This window comes from Asterias amurensis, chromosome 1 (assembly GCF_032118995.1).
Source record: "Asterias amurensis chromosome 1, ASM3211899v1".
Lineage (NCBI taxonomy): Eukaryota > Metazoa > Echinodermata > Asteroidea > Forcipulatida > Asteriidae > Asterias > Asterias amurensis.
The window spans coordinates 7,029,403-7,052,202 of NC_092648.1; the positions used below are offsets into that span (position 1 = coordinate 7,029,403).

Genomic DNA, 22,800 nt, shown 5'->3' on the forward strand with positions numbered 1-22,800 from the left:
TATAGACATTAAATTCCAACATCTGAGAGGGAGCACATCACCCCCTCAGACTCCCTGAGTTGCACCAGAGAGCATCTACGACCTAAACATTATTTTCCCCGGGCCCAAAAGTAGTCCCGGATCCCACGCCGTAAATGTTATGTGTCCCCCCCCCCCCCCAAAGCCTTCAAGACGGATTGACGCCCCTGCCAACACCCTTCATAAATGGGGGGGGGGCACGTCCCTTGCACCCTTTCAAGGGGGGAGGTGCAAATCTGTCAACGATGGAGCATGCGTGTGAAAAGCCCTCACGGCGTGGGACGGTGCGAGCCCGATAAGGGCCCAGGAAAATTGTGCCTTTTTAGATGCTCTGTGATGCAATCTGGGGCCAATTTTGATGGGGGGACTTTGATATAGTGTCCCACACCCTTCAAAAAGTTGTGTCATACTTTGCCCCCAGGATTAATGCCCATGGCGGGACAGGGTTTGGTCTCACACAGTGCAACACTTGGGTTTCACGGTATAGGTGGTCAAAAAGATGGGGGACATTTGATATGATGTCCCCCACCCTCCAAAGATGGGGGAACCCCGGGGACATGTCCCCCTGTGCCCCCTCCCCCCCCCCCCCCCCCCCCCCGATTGACGCACATGTTAAATAAGCCATTTTTGAGCTGTTCCGGCTTTACTTTTTTTCTGTGTTTGTCCTCGAAAAAAAATCTCCATGATGTTATACCCATCAACCATTTGTTCGTGGGTGCAATGTTCTCATCTCCTGGTCTACCTCTGTTCGCACACCTGGCTAGATGTATGATTTTGCTTTGACATGTTGAGAACAAGCATGACCCCACCCACCCGAACGCCACTTAGTCTTGGCCCAAGACTATTTAGTGCTCGATATTGGATAGTGTACTACGCACGGTTGTAAATCGCTAAAGTGCGGCGCCCTCCACGGTGTGATTTAATTTACTGGCGAGCTTGCTGGCGAGCTTGGAATCTAGACTATACTGGCAAGCTCAATATCAAGCACTATAGTCTTGGGACAAGACTAAACGCCACCACCCGGAACCTCTTCTAATAGCCCGCCCTCTAGTGACCGAGAGAGCGATCACGGGAAACCTCGAAAAGCCAGTACACTCCCACTCTCGCTCCGGTGGTTACGTTGTACATTCGACTGCATTTGGACGGACTATACATGTACATGTAGCCAGCTGCGGCCATGATGGTATGTAAATACATTGGGGTTTTTTTAACTTTAAATAAAGCTCTCCGATATCCACCTTGTTCTTTACGTTTTATTTAACATTGTGGTTTTGACTTCTAGTACTATTAGTATTCTGGTCAGTGTGGCCAATATAGAATGTGTATTGTAATTGAAGAATTGGTTCATAACAAGAACAATACATAACATTACATTACAATATTTTACATTACATTATTATGAAGTTATTTACAATACCATGAATACATGCACAATTTGAACTTACATTTGTTTTACAATTTGAATTTGAACATTACATTGCATTTGTTTGGTGAGAGTGAGACGGGTAAAACTAAACATTGACATTTTATGTTCACAGATTTCCACATAGCCACTGTCAGTGTCATGGTGGAAAACTTCCCTTTTGTTCAAATGCTTTTAAAAATTATAATTTATAGTACATCAGTCGGGCCTATAAATTTTTTTACCTGTTTTTGAGAAATGAGTAAAATCAAAAAACAGGTTCATCATTCATAGTGATGGTTTCCTACCTTTTTTCAATAACATCATAACACAACTTGAACTACTCTGTATCTTTGGCCCAGCACCATTCGATTCTTCATGATTTTGTTATATTGTATTTTTGGGATGTAGTTTGTGGGGTGATTGCGCGAAGTCGAAATGCCGTCTGTGGAAGTCGCAATTTTTTTATCCCCTGTGGTGCAGTTATCTGAACGATTTTTTAAATATTTGTTTTATGAAACGGACGGGTGTGTTTTGGTCCACCCCGTTAAATTCGGGGAAAGTCCTTTTTGTAAGGATGGGTTAAAAATACAAACCAGAACATTGTCTTTTTTACAACAAAAAATAAAATAAAAAACAGTATAAAAAAAGGATGCGGCCCCAAAAAAGGATGCTGGAGGGAACGATCAATTGTGTTTTTATTTTTTTTTATTTGGCCTTACATGACAAACTCATTTTGTGCCCTCTTGGATCTCTAACTGCAATGATCTGAATCAAGAACATCTTGATTCAATAGCAGGCTTGTGCTGCAGAAGAAAACAAATCACCGACCGCAGTTGGTGAATCTGATTCAATTGCCACTTTTTCATTCATGTCATACTGTACAGTAGGGACTACCCCAAAAAAAATTGTGTTCTGAAAATTAAGTATTAACCAAAAAATTTCTTTTGAACAACAAATTCCAAAATACTTATTGTTGTCCTTCCCTTGTTAAGTACCTAATAAAAACCTTTTTATTGTGACAACTATTTTTTTCAAAGGAAGAATGTTCACTACAGGTAGGATATGGACGGAAGTGTTCCGTCCCAAATGCAGAGTAAGCCAAACTGTAAGACCTACAATAGACCAAGTTACTGGGGCGCTTTTCTCCCTTTTTTTCTAAACCTATTCATTATCGTTTGTACTAGCACCTCAGATACATTTGTAAGTCACCTGCGAAACCACCATTTTCTAAGATTGTCACACACAAGAATGCCCAAAATTTCAAAAACACACAACCAAATAGCTTGACAACCGCCTACTGGCCTCTTCATTGTTTAAGATGCAACATCAGGCATGCATCAGGCATGAAATTGTATTCACTGTAATTGTTATGCTCCAAAATGAGGATGTTTTGGACAGTCGCTGAGACCATCCATCACATTGAGTGGTTATAGATAAGCTTGGGCGGTTCCTTCGGTTACCCGGTTCTACCCGGTTCCAAATTGAAAACCGGACCGGCGGTTCCACTCTTCTGTGGAACCGGGTACCCGCTTTTGTTGGTTCCGATTTCAAAAGATCAAGTCCCAATTATAAAAGACTCTGTGGAGCCGATCCTGGGACGAACCGGCTCCAGAAATTGAGGCTTGATGTTGAAAATGGTGACCGCAGATACACTGTGCAAAGGCTTCAAGCCGACATGAGCATCAACTATCACATGTGGCTGCATTATTATACAACACACAGTGCACAGATGCATAGGCATATGCTGAGATATACAAAGTCCAACCAGACAGCACGTTGTGATTGGCTGCCGATATATCCATATTCATAAAAGCTTGTCCCATGCACAAAACACAAAACACAGGATGACAAGCGCGTCATTCTGCACGCGCGTTGAATATGAAATACACGTTTGAGTTTTGTTTTATTGAATGCTCACGCGATGCTGTTTGTTCAACTTACAAAATGGCCGCACAAACACACGCTGTGAGATAGCTGTTTTGTCAACTTAGAAAATGGCCGCCTGCTCGCATACCGTGGCGCGTATATAGGCCAGTGCGCGCTCTAGTTCTTAAATATAACTCTATGGTACAGAGACGGCACACTGCATGCACTACGGACGTACTTCACTACGGACGTACTGCACTACGGACGTACTGTGCACTACGGACGTACTGCTGCCGGCCAAATCAAAGACTTGTATAAATACAGAGTGGAATCGGGTATGTCTCAGAACCGAGCTTTTTTTTGGAACCGGAACCGAGCCCCAAATTTCTGGGTTATAGATGACTCTCTGATTGGACTGGTGCCCTGCCTACCGTGTGAACACAGTGATGATGCAATAGGAAATAGCGGTTTCACAAGTTTTTACAAAAAGTATCTGGGGCGATAGTGTGACTGATACTGACAAATTTCAAGAAAAAAGGGAGTACAGTGCCCCGGTAACTGGGTCTAGACCTACATGATGAACTTACATGAAGCAAAAATTATGTTTGAAACTATTCAGATGATATATTTTATTTGTTACTTTGTATGTAACTTGAGAACTGGTTTGAATTTTCAGGACGGAATGGAAGATAGCCCTGACCTCTTTGCTGAGGACCAAAGCAAGGTTAGTTTGTTCTTGTACATGTTGGATCATGTATTGATTGACTTTTCATTTCACATTTTAAAATACGTACAAAGGAGAGTGGTAGATTAGTGACTTGTAGAAAATCATTGTTTAACATTGTTTAAAAATCATTGGAAGGTTGGCTTACAAAAGTATTAATATTTGTATTAGATTTATATGTACATATTTTCTTATAAGATACAAGTTACAAAACATAAAAATATAAACAGGAGATAATGTTTGTTAGACATCAAATATTGGGTTAATGTGTCAACAAATAAGTTGTTGACAACTGAGCTGTAATGTGATTGGCATAATCATAGAGAAAGGTTCATAGCGTTTTAATTGAACTTCCGGTTTGGACAGGAAACAGATGTTGAATAAGGTCACCTCTGTTGTCGTGGAAGCAGATGCTAGCACCACTACATGTATATATTCAGACCAATACGGACAGACAACTAAAAAACAAGAAACGAATATACTGAGAAAACATATTAGAAAAACCAAAAGAGCGTTGTAACAATGCAGTGGCCTCAATCACTATGTCACTCCAAACCAATTGTTTTTGTGTTTGATGGGTTTCAATGCCCATCACTTCCAATTCACTTTCATTTGATGGAGAAGAGTTGATTATAAATTTGACTCTTATTAACAAGGTTTCAATAGAAACACTACAATACAGAGTAAGACAAATACCAATGTTTTGTGACCTGAAATGAGAACTTGGTTGTCAAAGTGTTGTCTAAATGTATATTTTGATGTCGGAAAATTATAGCCAACTCATGGTCATTCATGTACACACTTCATGTAGGCTATTTTGGGGGTGACAACAGTTTCCCATGTTAGCCCTTTCTTAACAATCCACATCTAATAATTTGGCTCTAGGAGTGTCATTTATAACATATGGAATATCCTTTTTATTATCATGACTTATTAATACTCTTTCTTCTCCTGTTTTACAGGGAAGGTCAGACACTGTTGATTTGAACACAGATACTTCATTGGTCGTTGACATCTCTGATGCGCTGAGTGAAAAAGAAAAAGTCAAGTTTACTGTGCATACAAAGGTATTGAGAAATTATTATTATTAATTAATTTATTATTATGTGTACATTTTGGGAAATGACTCAATGCAAGATTAGTATAAATGATACTTCCATATTCCACAGTCTGATAGTAGACTGCAAAAACAGTTCCCTGAACTACACGTATTCATATTATTCTGCCATGCCTCAACTGTCTGATCAGTGTTCCAGTACTGGTCTTGACACTTGTGTTCTTGTTTCCTCACTTGACCAAACATTGTAATTGCTTTTTTGTTATAAGGAACATCTACAATGTAGGGAAAGAAACTGTATCTGTTGTTGTAATGCACATTCAATAATCCAGTTGTGATATGGGAGCTAGCCCTGGTGGTATCTGTCATGGTTGGATGCAGAATACGCCTCAGTACCTTATATAGACCCCCTTGCAATATGACCTTCACACTCTCAAAAAGCCATCCCTGAGCCCAAAAGCAGGTAGATCATTGGACGATAGCTGTTCTTTCTGCATTAAAAAGTGCTAGAAATCTTAGCGTGGGGGTCTCTTGATTTCTATAGAATCCTTACACAACGCAGAATGCACGCACTCCTCTGTACCATTTCCATCACCTTGGGAGTCGATTCTTTTGTGCATGTTTGTGCATGATTTTGACTTTCAAAATTGTTAGATATGATAGGTGTGTCTGAGTGTGCTGGTTGTCGTGCAAGGGGTCTAAAACTCATACCTGTTATGGAACAATGAGCACTATGAAACACCTGATGAAAACACAATATAAGTATTATGTTTTGTGTATTATCCTGATTCCTGATAGACTGACTGTACTGTATTTATTATGCATAATTCCAGACTACTCTGCCAACGTTTAGTGACAGTGAGTTTTCAGTACAACGTGAGCATGAGGAGTTTGTATGGCTACACACAATGTATGTAGAGAATGAGGCGTACGGGGGAATTGTGGTAAGTGTCTACATAAATAATCTTCACTGTTATCAAAGTTGTTGGGATTTAAATCATGAATCATACTTTACCATGACGTAATGTTCACTGTTTTTACAAACTCAGTTCACAGCATACAATGCAGTATCATATTAGGATAGTTAGCCCTGACTGATGTCAACACTTTTAACTCTCTATGTTGGCCCAGACGAGTCATCTAAAAGTTTGAGTCACCCACCATGTTGATAGAGCGCATGAACACATTGTTTGTAATGGGCGTGCCACCTTCAAAACTGTATCCAGTTCTGTTGTGAAGGTATAACGCTGCTGTGAACTTTCCCTTTTAAACTACTCAGGTAAATTTTCTTTACACAGCTCTTATTTTTATGAAAAGTGGTGAAGAATACCTTAAGAACAGCAACAAAGATTGTGCGGTAAAAGTTTACACCTGACCTGCCCCTGCGCACATTTTTAAATCATGCAAGGGAACAAATTTTGCACCCTAACAAAATGGCAGCTTTCTTGGAAGGCCCTCTATCTGCAAAGGTTGTCGATGTTTGAATAGCCTTAGTCCATTGCTTTGTATAGTGCACATAATCTGGATGCCTGCAATGTTATTTTGAACTAGTAATGAGTCAAAGTCTAATAATAATAATAAACAGCATTTATAAGGCGCATTATGAATAAAAGATTCCTCTATGCGCCTAACAATAAAAACTAAAAGGCTAAACAGAAACAAGACCAATTAAAATCATAGAGGCAAAATACTATTAAACCGAATTAAATACCATTTAAGTCTAGACAAGCTTTCCTATGGATATGGTAATTATGAATTAGGGAATAACAGTGCGAGTACCCGGTCTTCACTGCGTGGTAATGACTGGGTTGGTGGCTGGCGCTGTTAACAACCACGCTGTGTTAACAGCGCCAGCAACTAACCAAGGTCATTACCACGCAGTGAAGACCGGGTACGAACACTGTTATTCCCATTAATAAGCACCTTTTTTAACGAATTACGCGGCTACAATTGTCCAAATTTTGTGACTTTTCTCTCGGCGGTACTTACAGGCATGTTCAGGGGCCATATTTGAGCTTTTGATGGTTCCCATCTCTTTCGTGCGTTACTCACATTACTGATCTTTGGGACCAGTGACTCTTTGTAATAATGATCTGTTCAGCGCCTTCACTGGGGTCAAAGGAGGCAAATGATTGGACGATACCTGTTCCTTGTGCATTAAAACGCGCACATGAGCTTGGCGTTAGTTTATACGCGCGCACATAATGCACGCGCGCACTTCAAAATTGATACATTTTCAGCGCGCGTACGCGTAAGTGCGCGAAGTTGCAATGAAACTAACAGGGATATAAATAAGCAAGCGATACAGTGCAACGCGCAAGGTTTACACAATGTATGCTGATTTAGTGGCCACTTATTCGCTATTTTCCAAAGCCGGTCTTTATACCACCATTTACACTCCCACACGTGACCGGGTTTTGACCAATCAGAGACTTGAAACCGTCCAAGGTATTTAATATTGGCCAATCAAAAGTATGTGGACTGTCAGGACTGTTGGCTAGCATGCACTTTGGACCTGCTGTATTGTACTGAGAAACAATCTGTGTGTAGATTCTACCAGCAGTTCCTCAATCAGGCTGCAACCTTAAGATATGTTATAGTTTTGGGAAGACTAAACTCATCCAAACACACCAAACAAACAACCAGTGAATATTAAATGAAACTATTTGAGTAAACTAGTTTAAAATTTGGTAGGATTTTTGTAGATGTTCTCATCAGGATTCTCAACCTTAATTTGATTGTTGCAATCATAATAGGCAAAGTTAAGTGATTGTGGTTTTCAATGCCATTTTCTTAACTTTGAAATTATTTTGGTCTGGAGGATTGGTTCGAGTGTAAACTTCATAGAGAGTGAGTTTTCACCTGAACACTAATCATTGTTGGAATAATGATGAGCTGTTGTTTGTCTTGAAGTATTAACTGAGTTTCAATCTTGTACATGTAGATTCCACCAGCTCCTCCTAAGCCAGACTTTGATGCATCACGAGAGAAGCTTCAGAGGCTTGGAGATGGTGAGGGGACAATGACAAAGGAAGAGTTCACCAAAATGAAACAAGAGCTTGAGGCGTAAGTTCAAAACACTACTCAAAGAAATACGCCCATAAATGCATTGGATCATGTTTGAACAAATACAAATAAAATGTATTTTTGGGCAACTTCATAATTGGAGCTGGGCAAAGCATGCTGATAGATTTATTTTCAAATGGTCAGCTCTTGAGGCGTATCTTATCTGTCATATCACTCACTCTTGATATTTGATACAAATGGCTTTACAGTTTGAGTATGCAACATTCATCTAAAAACTAGTATCCTTGGCACATACTTGACAACAATATGCAACCATGGTTTTGTTTGCAAATACGAATGAAGGCAACTGAATTGCTAGTCTACACCCTCATTTCAACATGCCTTGATTTCTGTTTTTTAATTTTTTGTAGGCCTTCCTCAACAACTAAATAAACTGCAGCGCGTCAAAATTTCTGCTGCCAGACTTGCAACCCTTACCCAAAAAACAAGTCACATGACGACACCTGTTCTCGAACCCCTTGAATTTAGCTGGCAAATCGGCTAAAGATATAGCGGACTCGTGGCCCGTTCAATGCCCTGGTTTGGACATTCAATCTTGAGATCACGCTTGAATAGCTCTTTAACAAGGGCTTCAGTGTCCTCGTCTGGTGCCTCCAGCATTCCAAAAATAAAAATGTGTTATTTCTTTGAGAATAAGCCTCATTTTTCTCAATCATTTTTGCATGAATTGGAGCATTTCACTCACGTTTTCTTGTCGTCCCTTTTCACTTTCAACCTGAGTTGTTCTGGTTTAAAGGTTTAGAGAGTTCATCCGGCATCTGGTTCAGGTCAAATTGAATACTTTCATGTAGCTCACTTAAGTTTCTATTGATGGTCTCATCTAGTGGCCGTCTCAGATCTTTGCAGAGTTTATCCAGCCTCTCTCCAAAACAGTTTTCCACTGCTTCTATTTGGGTTTTAATCTCCTCAACAGCCTTGAAAACTTCCACAATGTCAGTAACTCTACCTTTGGTGCCTTTATCTTTCTTGACTTGCCTGACATGTTGACTTTCCCGCAGTTCTCACCTTATATATCCCTCCCCAACCTGCAATTTAGCACATAGTCTCAGAGACAAATAAAAAACACGTCCTACTTTTTCAATGCCATGAGTTGTAATAATAATAGTGGCTTCTGATATAGCGCACATATCCATCACTCAGTGACGTATTTTCCTGTAAGGTATGTGGGACTAAGTTTGAATTATGAGACCTACTCCTTTTACATAGCACCATGTAATGGTCAAGGTGCTGTGGCGCGATATGCAGCCAATCAAACCAGGAACACCAGGGCGAACCCCTTCAGTGCACTGGGTTCTTTTACAGGCGTTACACAACACAAGGGACCAACGACTTTACGTCCCATCCAAAGGATGAAGCATCATGGATAATGTCTTGCTTAATGACACGGGTGTCACGACTGGGACTCGAACCCACACTCTGCTGATCAGAAACAGAATTTGAATCCGGTGCTCTTAACCCCTAGGCCATGCTGTGCAATGAATTGTTAAGGGAATCGGCCGTTTAAAAACGAGTCACTACTCTTTTATTCCCATACATAAATGCCTTTTTGGTTAAAAGGCGTCATAAAGTAGGGAACTCTGTAAAAACTTGTTCGTTTCCGACGTGCTTGAGTCGGTGTGTTGCATTGTTATGACTGAGACGCCCAGTTTCCGGATCATATCCGTTCGTGCGCGTTGTAGTCTTGGTGCAAGACTTTCTCTTTCTTTTTTTTCACACACAGCACGGCAAACTATCGCCTGTTACAAGAAATGTCTTGCACCAAGACTAACCGGTTATAAACAGAGTCCAGCTGGTCATTATCAACCATTTAAACACCTCCACATGACGCTCTCTCCACCAATAGGAATAGCGAAACTGTCTGAGGTATTAATGAATAATGGTGAATGCTGTGCGATGGAAAATTATTGCTGCACAAGCGTGAACATGATAAATGGTTTGGGAAAATTTGTTGTTCATTGTTGTACCAAAGTTGTACATGTATGTTCAGTCTTTTTCACATGAGTTCATAACATTTAAAGCCAATTTGTTAGCTTTTATTACTGCACTTTTCTCAAGTTTGAGGTTGAACACACTCATTAAATAATGAAGGTCAAACATTTTTATTAATCACAAGATACTTGTGTTATACTAATTCCACTTATACCTTAATATTTTCTCCACATGAATGCTTTAGTGAGTATCTTGCCACATTCAAGAAGACAGTGGCTATGCATGAAGTGTTTCTGCAGAGGTTAGCTGCTCATCCAACACTAAGGAATGATCATAACTTCAAGGTCTTCTTGGAGTACAAAGGAGAGGTGAGAGGTAGCCTCATATAGGGCTTGATTCAGACACTAGCCCAGTTTGCAAAGAAAATAGTGAATAATGATGCACTTAGGTCAATTTAGACACCTACCTGTTTGTAATTAAGATACAATGTGGGGTTCAAGATCATGCCATTTATAAAACTTATTTGGGTTGAACAAAGAAAATTGACTAGAGCAGGATTTGAACCATCAGCCTTTTGGTTTATTTTGCATGTGCTCTAACAGAGCTATCTTGCCCCATGTTGGCGGTCTCCCTATTTAGTCAGTATCTTTGTTCGGGGATGCAAGTCAGAAGCCATGCAACTGTTTGCTGCTTTGTAGCCAGGGATCACACCCAAGTTTATGATACAACCTGGGAAGAGGCAGCCAGGGGATAACCTGAAGGGGATGCAACTTTTCTTTTTTCAAAAAGTTCAACAACAAAAATTACTACATATTCACCAACAATAAGGATCAAAGGTTATTTTAGTGAAATGTATTTAATCTGTTGACGAAGTCTGACATGTTAACTTTTTTTAACAGCTGAATGTTCGTGGGAAGAACAAGAAAGAGAAGCTGGGCAGCCTGGTGAAGTTTGTGACAAAATCTGTAGATGAAGTACTAGTCTCTGGTCAAAAGGTTTGTACAGTGTTTGTTGTTTGGTTTGCAAAATAAGATGTCAATATAAAACACCTATTTTGACAGCCCTGTTTTTGGCAGCCCTGTCTTGACAGCTCTGTTTTTGACAGCCACGTATTGACAGCCCTGTATTTTGCAGCCCTGTTTTTTGCAGCCCTGTTTTTTGCAGCCCTGTATTGGGCAGCCCTGTTTTTGGTAGCCCTGTTTTTTGCAGCCCTGGTTTTTTTTTAAAGTATTGGCAGCCTTCACTTCAAAAAAATATACAAACATAAAAATATAGTATTTATTAAAAATGTTATCAAAAGAGCCAAATCACTTTAAGGCACTGGACACTATTGGTAGTTGTCAAAGATCAGTATTCCCACTTGGTGTATCCCAACATATGCATAAAATAACAAACCTGTGAAAATTTCAACTCAATTGGTCGTCGAAGTTGGGAGAGAAAAATGGGGGAAAAAACACCCTTGTCGCACAAGTTGTGTGCTTTCAGATGCCTTGAATTTGAGACCTCAGCTGAGGTCTCGAATTCAATTCAAATAATTTAGTGTGAAATGACTCTTCTTTCTCGAAAACTACATTACTTCAGGAGCCGTCTCTCACAATCTTTTATACCACCAACAGCTCTCCATCGCTCGCTACTAAGTAATTTGCTAACAACTAGTTTGAGTAATTACCAATAGTGTCCAGTTCCTTTAAGAATCACTCTGTGTTTTTGTTGTTTTTCGGGTGATTTTTTTTTTTTTTTATGGGGGGGGGGTGTGAGCCAAAGGCTACCTATTCAAAATACTTAACACCAATATGTTTTTGTTAACCCTGAAGGATGTTGATCCCTTTTTTGAGCATGAAAAGAACTTCCTGGTGGAATACCATGCAAAGGTGAGGGATGCGACTACCAAAGCAGACAGGATGACCAGATGCCACAAAGGTAAACTTAATCTGAAGATTTTCACTCAAGACTTCAATTGTTGCTTACTGTTTTGAGTAGGTTAGCTTTTCATTGCTCATTTACATAAACTCTAGTTAAGCAGATAATAGTTAGCATGTCGTGGCCTAGCGGATACCGAGCACCAAGCTCAAGCTCCTGTGTTTCTGGTCAGCAGAGTGTAGGAAATGGAAGGAAATGGATTTAGGCCTAAAGGTTTAGGACCAGGCTACAATATTCATCTTTCGGTTTTTGAAAATCTATAATATGTGTCACTTTAAAGAGTATATATATATTGATGCATGCATGGAAATGTTAAACGATTTCAATATTAACATCATAAAACACAACATAATTTGACCTACAGTGATCTGATACATAATAGTACTGGCTTCTTATATAGCGCTTTATCACACCCCTAAGGGGATGATCAAAGCGCACAGTATTATTTTCTGCAAGGTATGTGGTGCTATGATGTGAAGTATGAGACCTATTCCTTTAAAGCACTGTGTACCTGTTTACAAGGTGCTGTGGCACAATATGCTGCCAATCAAACCAGGAACACCGGAGCAAACCCCGTTCTCTTTTTCAAGTGCACTTGGTTCTTTTATGTATGTAACACAAAACACGGGACCAATGGCTTAACTTCCCATCCAAAAGCAATAGTTAAGTGTCTTGCTTAAGGACACAAGTGTCACCGCTGGGGATTCGAACCCACACTCTGCTGATCAGAAACACCAGAGTTTGAATTTGGTGTTCTTATACCGCTCGGCTACGACACTTCAACATACATCATAACTTTGTTGTCACGTGGTCATTGTGTAAATCATCATCAAGCAAAATCATCTCAGCTAGCTGGACCTGCACAGAGCGTGGATTAAGCCCGGTTCATAATTCTTGCGAATGCGAATGCGAATGCGAAGCGAATTTTGGTGACGCAATAATCGGTATGTCCTCCATTTCCCTTTGTGACCCACTGACATTCGCTTCGCAGGAAGTATGAACCGGGCTTTACACACTATTCATAAATACCCCAGACAGTTTCTCTACTCCTATTGGTGGAGAGCGCGTCACGTTGGGGTGTTTAAACGGTTGATAAAGACACAGCTAACGCTGTTTAAGACCGGCTGGCTTCCGCATGTCGGGTGTGCGTGCGCAAGATTATCACGCGGAACGCAATTCATTAGTAACAGCTCGTGATATATGTAAGCGCGCGCGCGTAATCTATTTCTAAGTGCGCGCGTACACACAACCCCTGCGCATCAAACAGATTCTTCACAAAGTTTTTGAAAAACAATATTTCAAACCTCGAATTTTCAATTTCTAAGTGCGCGCGTACACACAACCCCTGCGCATCAAACAGATTCTTCACAAAGTTTTTGAAAAACAATATTTCAAACCTCGATTTTTCAATTGTCAAAGTGTCTATAATTGTATTTTGTTTAACGTTTTTTAACAAAAGGGCATTTATGAATACGGAATAAAAGAGTAGTGACTCGTTCTTAAACGTCCGTTTCAAACCTTGCAGGGTCGTTGCCGTGCGATAAAGGGCCGATCACACGGCAACGACCCTGCCGGTTTTAAACGGCCGTTTAAGAACTCGTCGCTACACTTTTATTCCCTTAGTAATATTAATACATATCAATAAAAATCAGAATGAAGGAAACAAAGCATCCTACTTGCGATTCACATTGTACAGTTCTTTACAACTACTGGTATTCTTATTCTTTGTAGATGTTGCTGCTTCTTACATTAAGATTTCTGGTGGATTACTTGGACTTGCCACTGCAGAAAAATCGGATTTGGACAAGTGAGTGTCTTGACTCCAGTTTATACTTAAAGAACCTACAATGTATATATATAGCCTAATGGTGTCCTTTGGATGGAAATCCATGTTTCCCTCAGCCTTGTTTGTGACCTGTCATTTGTTTCTGTCACTTAATGAAGTGTACTTATTGTTAACAGATTATGCAATCCAGGTACATATAAATAGACATATTCCATTGCACAAGCACTAACTGTTGAATGGGGTGCATGCTGGTCTAGCTAACTTGATCGCTAGATAGACCAGCATGCATCTCATTCCACACCTACCATATTTGTGATAAGGTCTATGGAAGTATGTCTGTTGTCACGCGAACATTACATTTTTACACTGTATGCACAATGAACATGGATTGAAGGCGTTAAGAAAGAGCCTAACTTTTATTGCCCACATTTTTTTCAGGTGTTGAGAATGTGTTTAATTTGTATTAGCGCTACTTACTGGTTTTATTTACATGTATCTAAATGCTTGTTTTGTTGTTATCTTGTGAACAGATTCTTCATAAAGGTGTCAGAAACACTGGAAAAAGTCAGAGTAAGTTTCACAGACTAAAATTATTCATCTATTTCCTAACTAGCCAATATCAATGGCAGCATGCAATATATGCACTAGAAATGATGAATACCGAGCGTCATTAAACCAGGAAAAGTTTGGTACTATCTTTTCCAAATGTGTGTACCTGCTATACATAATCCCCTTTCACATGAGAACCGAAAACCAACGACCATCATTTTGGGCGCCAGTTGTCTGTCCCAAAGGTTGAATGCAATTTCATGAAAAACATTCACACGATCACATATATCTTTCCCGACGCCCTCGTTTAAGTGAGATCTCACTGTTGTTTATCACAGTTCACTGGTGCTCTTTCAGTGTCCCATTTAGTGTAATGTATTTGCGTTAGGTTACCATTGATTGCTTTCTTGGCGCACCATTCATGTTTTTTATGCGACTTCTTATTGTGCTGACTTTAAAGATAAATGTATCCGAGATTTTTATGTCGGAAATGGCAAGTGGAAAGGCCAAATTTAAGGCTTTCTTGATCGGTCACTTCTTGGTCATAGCATGAGGAGTTTGAGTAAAGCAACTTCAAATAATTTGCAACAGCATCATTTGTGCCGCCGACGCCATTTTGATGGATACCTGGAATAAACAACTGACCTTTCTCCACCGGGTGATGACATGTACTGCTTAATAGTTTGTGTATAGAGAAAGGAAAACTTCATCATGCGTGATCGTTGTTCAATCGCTCGAGACCATAGGTCAGCCCTTGTACCAATTAACTATTCCTACTTTTTTAAAAGGACCATTTATCATGCCTGATGTACGCTTAAATAACACACAGGAATTTTGTCATGAAAGAGAAGGGGATTGCTCTTTTTTATACCGACTCTGAACATCAGAGAATAGAATAGAATCTATGTGGTGCACACTGGAACATAAACTATTTTATACGGAATGTGTGTAAATTGATATAAGTGGTTTAGTATTTTAATGTCAAGAGAAGATGTAATGAAATAGAGCCTAATTTGTTGTCTATTTGTGTATTTGGATAGAAACTGGAGACAAGGGTTGCATCAGATGAAGATCTGAAATTATCTGATCTGTTACGTTATTACATGAGAGACTCGGCAGCTGCTAAGGTAAGTAGCTATGCCTCGTCACATCACTACACATTCCACATCCACAGTTCTTCAGAGTATTCTCAAAAAACAGTTTGTCCAAATTATTAGGCAATAATGAATAATAATAAAAATAGATTGTTATCTAGCGCTTTATAGCACAAGGACACAAGTGTCACGTCCTGGATTCAAACCAACATCCCGATGAACCACCAGAACTTGAGTTCGATGCCCTCAACGCCCCCATATTGAGCACTAAATGTTTTTTATTGAGGATATGGTTTTTTTTATATATACCAACACAGACCATTTACAGGTTTGTTTTGTTGACCTTATTAGATTTTCTTTTATTAAATTCAAGAAAACTGGTAAGGATAACAAAAATTCATTTCTGTCAAATGGTCCATGATAAGATGACAACAAAGGGTTATTGTTTATAGAATGTTATACTTTTGAGGCAGTCTTAAAGAGATAATATTATCCCATTTTAAAGGGTCTTGGAGGAGTCAATTAACTCTCATTCATAACTACAGTAGCTTTCAATAAACACACAGATTGACTTATTTGTGAAAATGGCATCAAGTCTGATGTACATTATCGAGTATAAACAGTCAATGTTATGTAAAGGATTTCTGAGTATATTTCGTTTCCATGTGTCCATTCAACAGTCAAACATTTTTATTTATTTATTTTTAATTTGGGGGGGGGGGTTCAAATGCTATTTCTATGTACTATTTTGCCTTTAACAAATTGTGTATGTGTTGTTAGGACTTGTTGTATCGTAGGATGCGATCACTAGTTGACTACCAGTCTGCTAATAAGGCATTAGAGAAAGCAAGAGCAAAGAATAAAGAGGTCCAGCAGGCAGAGATGAAACAACAAGAATCATGCGACAAGTTTGAAAAAATATCTGAGGTAAATATATTGAAGGGAATATTTATCATGGTTTAATGTTTACACCTATGACTCCATACAAAGCACCTTGATATAAGGGTCATATCAAGTAATTAGGTCAGCAAAGTGCAAAAGTTTGCTAAGCAGAGCAAATTGTTGCTTAGAAGAAATACAACAATTGTATGAAGAGATTGAGTTATGTAATATGAAGTAACCAGCTGTGAAACCCAGATAGAAAGCTGTAATGATGTGTGGAATTGCTTGCACATGTACAGACATTGATTTGACATCAAACATGTTTGTTTACTTCAGATGTGAATTTGAATTTTCAAACACAGACACAATTTTGTTTTGCTACATGGTGCAGCCTAATGGTGTTGCATATGTAGTAAAAAAAACTCTTTTTCACTTATTTATTTTTCAATTCCTGATGAATATCACACATAATTTTACTAAGATTATTATACTATGAGAATTCACTCCACTTATAGATGGTTTCAATGAGGAATGCAATCTCACAGTATTAGACTCTGTGCACAAAGGACCCTATAAAGCAGATGCTCAACGCGCAGCGCAAATACACGCACACCTCCTGTTTGCCATTTTGTGTGTGTCAAAACAGGCACAAAAACAATGGACTGCCACAAAAAGGCAGAAATGGTGGACATGCATTGTTTGAGGTGCCTAAACACCTGTACCATCTTTTTGTGCGTTTTTGACACACAAAATGATGGACAGCAGAGGAGCGTTAAAGAGCGCTGAGCGTTTTGCAAGTGGATGTGATCAGCATAGGCTGATGGTTCAATTGGAGTTGTACAGCATTCCTCAAAATGCCTAAGAGCTGAATGGGTTCTGGTCTTTTCATGTGTTATCTTGTATTTCTACCTCCATGATGTGTCAAAAACATGATTAGAAAGAAGTATTGAGCAAAGCTAAGTTTTTGTGCTAGAGTTATTCCTGAAAACAAAGGAGTGAAAATGAACTTCTTAAGACCCAGAGGTCATGAGGTGATCTCCATAGCCTTTAACACAACCATTCTAATTTATTTACAAAGAAAGACTTCCATCATGAAAATGACCCCTCATAAGTAGGACATCACTGAAGTATTTATGATACGTGAAAGTCCTTCAGTGCTATGTTATCTTGACTTATAGAGTTCTGGGTTTAGATAAATGTCCATTATCTTGGAGTGTTACTGTTTTTAATGGTTGTCTGTCTAAACTTGTGCAGGTGGCTAAAGTAGAGTTGTCTGATTTTAAGACAAGGAGAGTTACTGCATACCGTAAGCATCTTGTGGAACTTGCTGAGCTAGAATTGAAACATGCAAAGGTAAACATTTCCCACTCTCAGACTAAATGATGATTGGAATCAATCAATAACCTCATTATTGGTGTGAAGCACAGCAATGTACCATACCTCGAAGATATTCAAATTGATCCATCAATGCCCACCAGCCCAAGCAGTGATGTTCACTCGGCTTAATGTTCACATAGATTAACATGTATGTCTCCACCCTTTGGTCATCTCACCAGGTCGACTGGCCTAAGTAAACAAAAACATTTCAGCTACACTGTCTTTATGAAGGCAAATTTTATGCGTTTTCAATGGGATAAAATATCATACTTGTGTTTTGGGGTGCCTAGTCAGTTGTGATTGGTCAGTTTATGATGGGATGGAGCTTAATGAATCATACTGCATGTATTACCATCACTGGCATGTACTACATTGAGTTCTTGCCAGTTCCCAGTGCAAATGTTGTTATATTAAAACATATCCATAGGAAAGTACTCTTGGAATTGAACTTTATGTCCTAAGGTTGTTGAGTGACTGGGGTATGGCAACATATAGAGACCATTGTTGTGTGGGAATATTCTATTCATTTAGCTTAGCCCTTTAATTTATAGACCAATCTAAAACGCACACATATGCTACACAATTTGGATCATTGAAATCCCACGTGGTTGTCAATCTGCTTTATCATCTTCTCTTTTCTTCCCCATACCCCGGTTTTGAGTAATCCTCTCATTTTGCTTAATTTTGTCTGAGCTAGTTTCAATTTGCATTAGTTTATTTTTACTGCCCTATTTTCATCCTTTGTACACCAAAATAAACTAGATATAGTGTTTGTAGAAACAAACACTAGGTGTTCGGCTATTGTTGGGTCAGTGTTTGAATCAATGAAAAAAGTGTTGTTAATAGCTCGTCAAGTTGCACAGAAATCAAAACCAAACAGTTCTCTCGATGTGCATAATTTTTGTTTATGGTAAAGCATCAAAAAGTGTACATTTTAACCTAAAAGCCTTTAAATAGTGCCTTTTCAAAGCATTTTACAGGCACTTCCGGTTCAAAAAGGTCAAAAGGTCAAGAGAAGGTCACTTACATACCAATTTTGTGTGAAGTACGTGAGGCCCTTTCATATAATGTATAGATTATCAAAATAGCTTTTTGTGGTTGGGAAATGTGAACTGATGAATAATGGCGACTGGAGAAGAGACTAACTAACTGGAAGGGATTTGTTTGTGAAAACAGACTACGTACGTAAAGCCCTTTCAGATGATGTAGATTGTCAAAGTAGCTTTTGTGGTTGAGGGCATAGGAACTTAATGCATAATGACGACTGGAGAAGAGACTAACTAACCGGAAAAGAAATGTTGGTTGAAAACGCCTTGAAAACAGACTAAAAACGAAGCTGTTTACAGGAGAATAACAAAATAAAATCAAAAATAAATAATACAAAATTTGGTCGCCAATTGGTATCCCATTCAACTACTGACCAGGCCCGATTTTGCTTAACTTCAGTGATCGGACGGGAACCGGTATTATCAACGCAGTACGGTCGTAGATAAACTACAAAATGTACGATTGAAGCAAATATACAATAAATTCGATTTGAACCAGAAGACAAGGTCAAAAAGGGGTCATGTCTGTGAGGCATTTACGGAGTTTTTAATGACCTTTCCGATGATGTATTGATTGTAAAAATCCCTCATGTATATCAAAAGTTATGATTTTTTGAAATAATAAACTTTGAATTAGTGTATCTCGTCAACTGATGACGTCATCGTGACGTAACAACTTGAGTATAATCTACTGGTCGTTGTCTACCTGCATGCAAAGTTTCAACTCTATGCAACCTTCGCAACTTTGCTTTATCTTGCGGACAATCGACTCTGAGAAGAAGACGAAAAACTAAATAAATAAAAAAAACGAACAATAACTAGATATAGTGTTTGTAGAAACAAACACTAGGTGTTCGGCTATTGTTGGGTCAGTGTTTGAATCAATGATAGAGTGTTGTTAATAGCTCGCCAAATTGCAAATAAATCAAAACCAAACAGTTCTCTCGATGTGCATAATTTTTGTTTATGGTAAAGCATCAAAAGGTGTACATTTCAACCTAAAGCCTTTAAATAATGCCTTTTCAAAGCATTTTACAGGCACTTCCGGTCTAAAAAGGTCAAAAGGTCAAGAGAAGGTCACAAACATACCCATTTTTGTGGAGTACGTAAGGCCCTTTCATATGATGTATAGATTGTCAAAATAGCTTTTATGGTCGATGAAATGTGAACTGATGAATAATGACGACTGGAGAAGAGACTAACTAACCGGAAGGGAAATGTTTTTTGAAAACGCCTTGAAAACAGACTACGTACGTAAAGCCCTTTCATATGATGTATAGATTGTCAAAATAGCTTTTGTGGTTGGAGCCTTATGCATAATGACGACTGAAGAAGAGACTAACTAACCGAAAAAGAAATGTTGGTTGAAAACGACTTGGAAATAGACTAAAAACGAAGCTATATATAGGAGAAGAAAAAACTACATAAAAAAATAAATAATACAAAATTTGGTCGCCAATTGGTCTCCTTTCAAGTACTGACCAAGCCCGATTTTGCTTAACTTCAGTGATCTGACGGGAACCAGTGTTATCAACGCAGTACGGTCGTAGATATTATACAATAAATTCGATTTGAACCAGAAGACAAGGTCAAAAGGTTAAACGCCTTGAACGAAGACTATTCTACATGAAGCTTTTTCGCACTCTATGGATGATCACTGGAGCGTGACTCTCCCGCACAGCTAATACATTACACGTTGTGTGTATGCCTAAGTGTAATGTTTATGCACATACCAACGGGGGATTAATGTTGTTCTTTAGACGTGAATTTTGAAATTTTCCACCTCTTATAAGAGCCGGAAGACAAAATCAAAATGGGGTCATGTCTGTGAGGCGTTTACGGAGTTTTTAATGCCCTTTCCGATGATGTATTGATTGTAAAAATCCCTCATGTACATCAAAAGTTATGATTTTTCGAAATAATAAACTTTGAATTAGTGTATCTCGTCAACTGATGACGTCATCATAGCGTAACAACTTGTGCATCATCTACTGGTTATTGTCTACCTGTGTGCAAAGTTTCAACTTAATGCAAGCTTCGCATCTATGCTTTTCCTTGCGGACAATCGACAGCGAGAGGAAGAAGAAAAACTATAAAAAAAATTTTAAAAAACGAACAATAACAAAGAGTTGTTTGGGCTGTTGCCCGAACACCTAACAAAGAGTTGTTCGGGCTGTTGCCCGAACACCTAACCAGATTGGCATTTGCACAAAATCCCATACACTATACATAATGTTGTTTTACTTGATTTCACAGTTTGGTTGTATAGTGTGTCTATTGAAAACTAGAGGATGGAGATAAATTCACCCTTTCACAAATCAAGAATGTATTTTGCCTTTAATAAAGTGACATTGTTGGATTTTGATTGTTTTCAGGCCCAGGTACAACTGTTAAGGAACTGTTTGTCCACAATGAACGAGGACCAATCTTAAAGAGTTTACATCTTTGTGACTTCAAACTTAACCTTCAAGATGAGAAGGCCTCAGTATCATCAAATCAAACTTGATATAACCAACACAAATGATGTAAAGTACTGAGCATTGGGTATGACTGAAGAGTAATGAAAGAAACAGATCTTTATTTTGTAGATTGTTTATTGGCAGGGACATATTTGGTGACAGATTTTGATGATTATTAGAAAGTGATGGTATGCTTATAATTCAGACAGTTGTTGGATTGATCCATGTTGAAATAATCATAATTTGTATTATTCACGTTAAGTTTGTAGGCAAGGCTTATAGCCCTTACCTGTAGCTAACATGAAGCAAACATTGGTAACAATTATCAATTGTGTGATAATTACCAACAATAATAATTTCATGTAGCCTTTTGATTTTATTCATACACAAATGCACATACGAACAGACAATTCAATCTGTAAACCTCACCGAGTATAATAGAAAGCATTGCAGCAGCAGGATTGCACCATGTTTGTGTTCAGGGAAGCTGATCATGTGAATAAGGCCAATTATTATATAACATCAACAGAAAAGTCTTAGTGTGATATGCTAATGAGTTTATGTATGCTACAAATACAAACATGTACAGATCTCCAAATCAACAAGCCAATGTCTGTAGTGTTACTATAACTACAATATATTGATGTTCAACAAATCAAGTAGGTCCTGATTATGAAGATAATTTTTATTCATATTTAGTATTAATTAGTGATGTATAGTGATGCTATTTGCATAACAGCTTTTGTATGTGTTCTACTGTGTTTTATATATTATCCACTTTACCCAGCAATGTTGTCTTAATTTCTTCCACTGAATTATGTTTTGTTACAAGCTTGTGATGAATTTAAGAAAGCCATCAAGAAATGTGTTTCTTTAACTAAATTCTGGCTTGTCCTGTCACAAGATTCCGTTGTGTCATGCCCCATAAAAATGTCCAAAATGTTGCTGTTACTTTACAAAAGGAAGTTCACATTAAAGTTTTGATGAATGGGGCAGACAGTGTGATTTATTGTGTTGTACGATTGTGAATACAAATCTGCTTGTCAATGGTGGAAAGATACAAAGTGTTTGAAGCTCGGTTATTCCTGGACCCAGGTCCAATTTGTCACGGCTGTTATTAAAGTATAAAGCTGATCATTGTTAAGTGATATGAAAAGTTTCATGCACATTTTGGGTTACTTATTCATTTATATAGGAGCCTAGGGCCTGATCAGAAAATGACTGAAGATTGCCAAGTTGGTACACGTAGCTGGATCCAGTACACTCTACACCCCTTTATAGCGTTGGCCAATCACAACAATGACTACACACCTAAAAGTCTGATATGTTATATCTCGTAAGCATATTGCGTCATACACATTACCCTAGTAGAAAGTGGGAGGGGGCTTGATTGATCTGTATATTGTCAATTGTTTACCTAATGGTACTATAATACACATTCATAAATACCTCGGACAGTTTTGCTACATGCCTGTTTTAAACGACCATGAAAGAACTAGTAGCTACCCTATTATTCCCTTATTATGCCTATTATGTAATGTTGACGAGTATTCAACACATTTTGCCATCACTTTAAAAACTAATTAGTTGCAAACAGTCAA

General features: G+C 38.6%; 1 protein-coding gene across 1 annotated transcript; it reads left to right on the forward strand.

Moving 5' to 3' along the window:
- The first annotated feature begins 1,064 nt into the window (after positions 1-1,064).
- Positions 1,065-22,800, forward strand: LOC139944356 (sorting nexin-6-like). The gene is made up of 14 exons (XM_071941363.1): positions 1,065-1,201; positions 3,966-4,013; positions 4,976-5,080; positions 5,904-6,014; positions 8,015-8,136; positions 10,331-10,454; positions 10,986-11,081; positions 11,901-12,006; positions 13,738-13,813; positions 14,323-14,362; positions 15,382-15,468; positions 16,216-16,362; positions 17,572-17,670; positions 21,116-22,800. Exons 1-14 carry the CDS (start codon positions 1,196-1,198, stop codon positions 21,170-21,172), a joined length of 1,224 nt encoding a protein of 407 aa, XP_071797464.1. The 5' UTR covers positions 1,065-1,195; the 3' UTR covers positions 21,173-22,800.

Coding starts and splice junctions, on each gene's coding strand:
- LOC139944356 (XM_071941363.1), top strand. Junction 5,081..5,903: donor AGTTTACTGTGCATACAAAG/GTATTGAGAAAT, acceptor GCATAATTCCAG/ACTACTCTGCCAACGTTTAG. Junction 10,455..10,985: donor TCTTGGAGTACAAAGGAGAG/GTGAGAGGTAGC, acceptor TTTTTTTAACAG/CTGAATGTTCGTGGGAAGAA.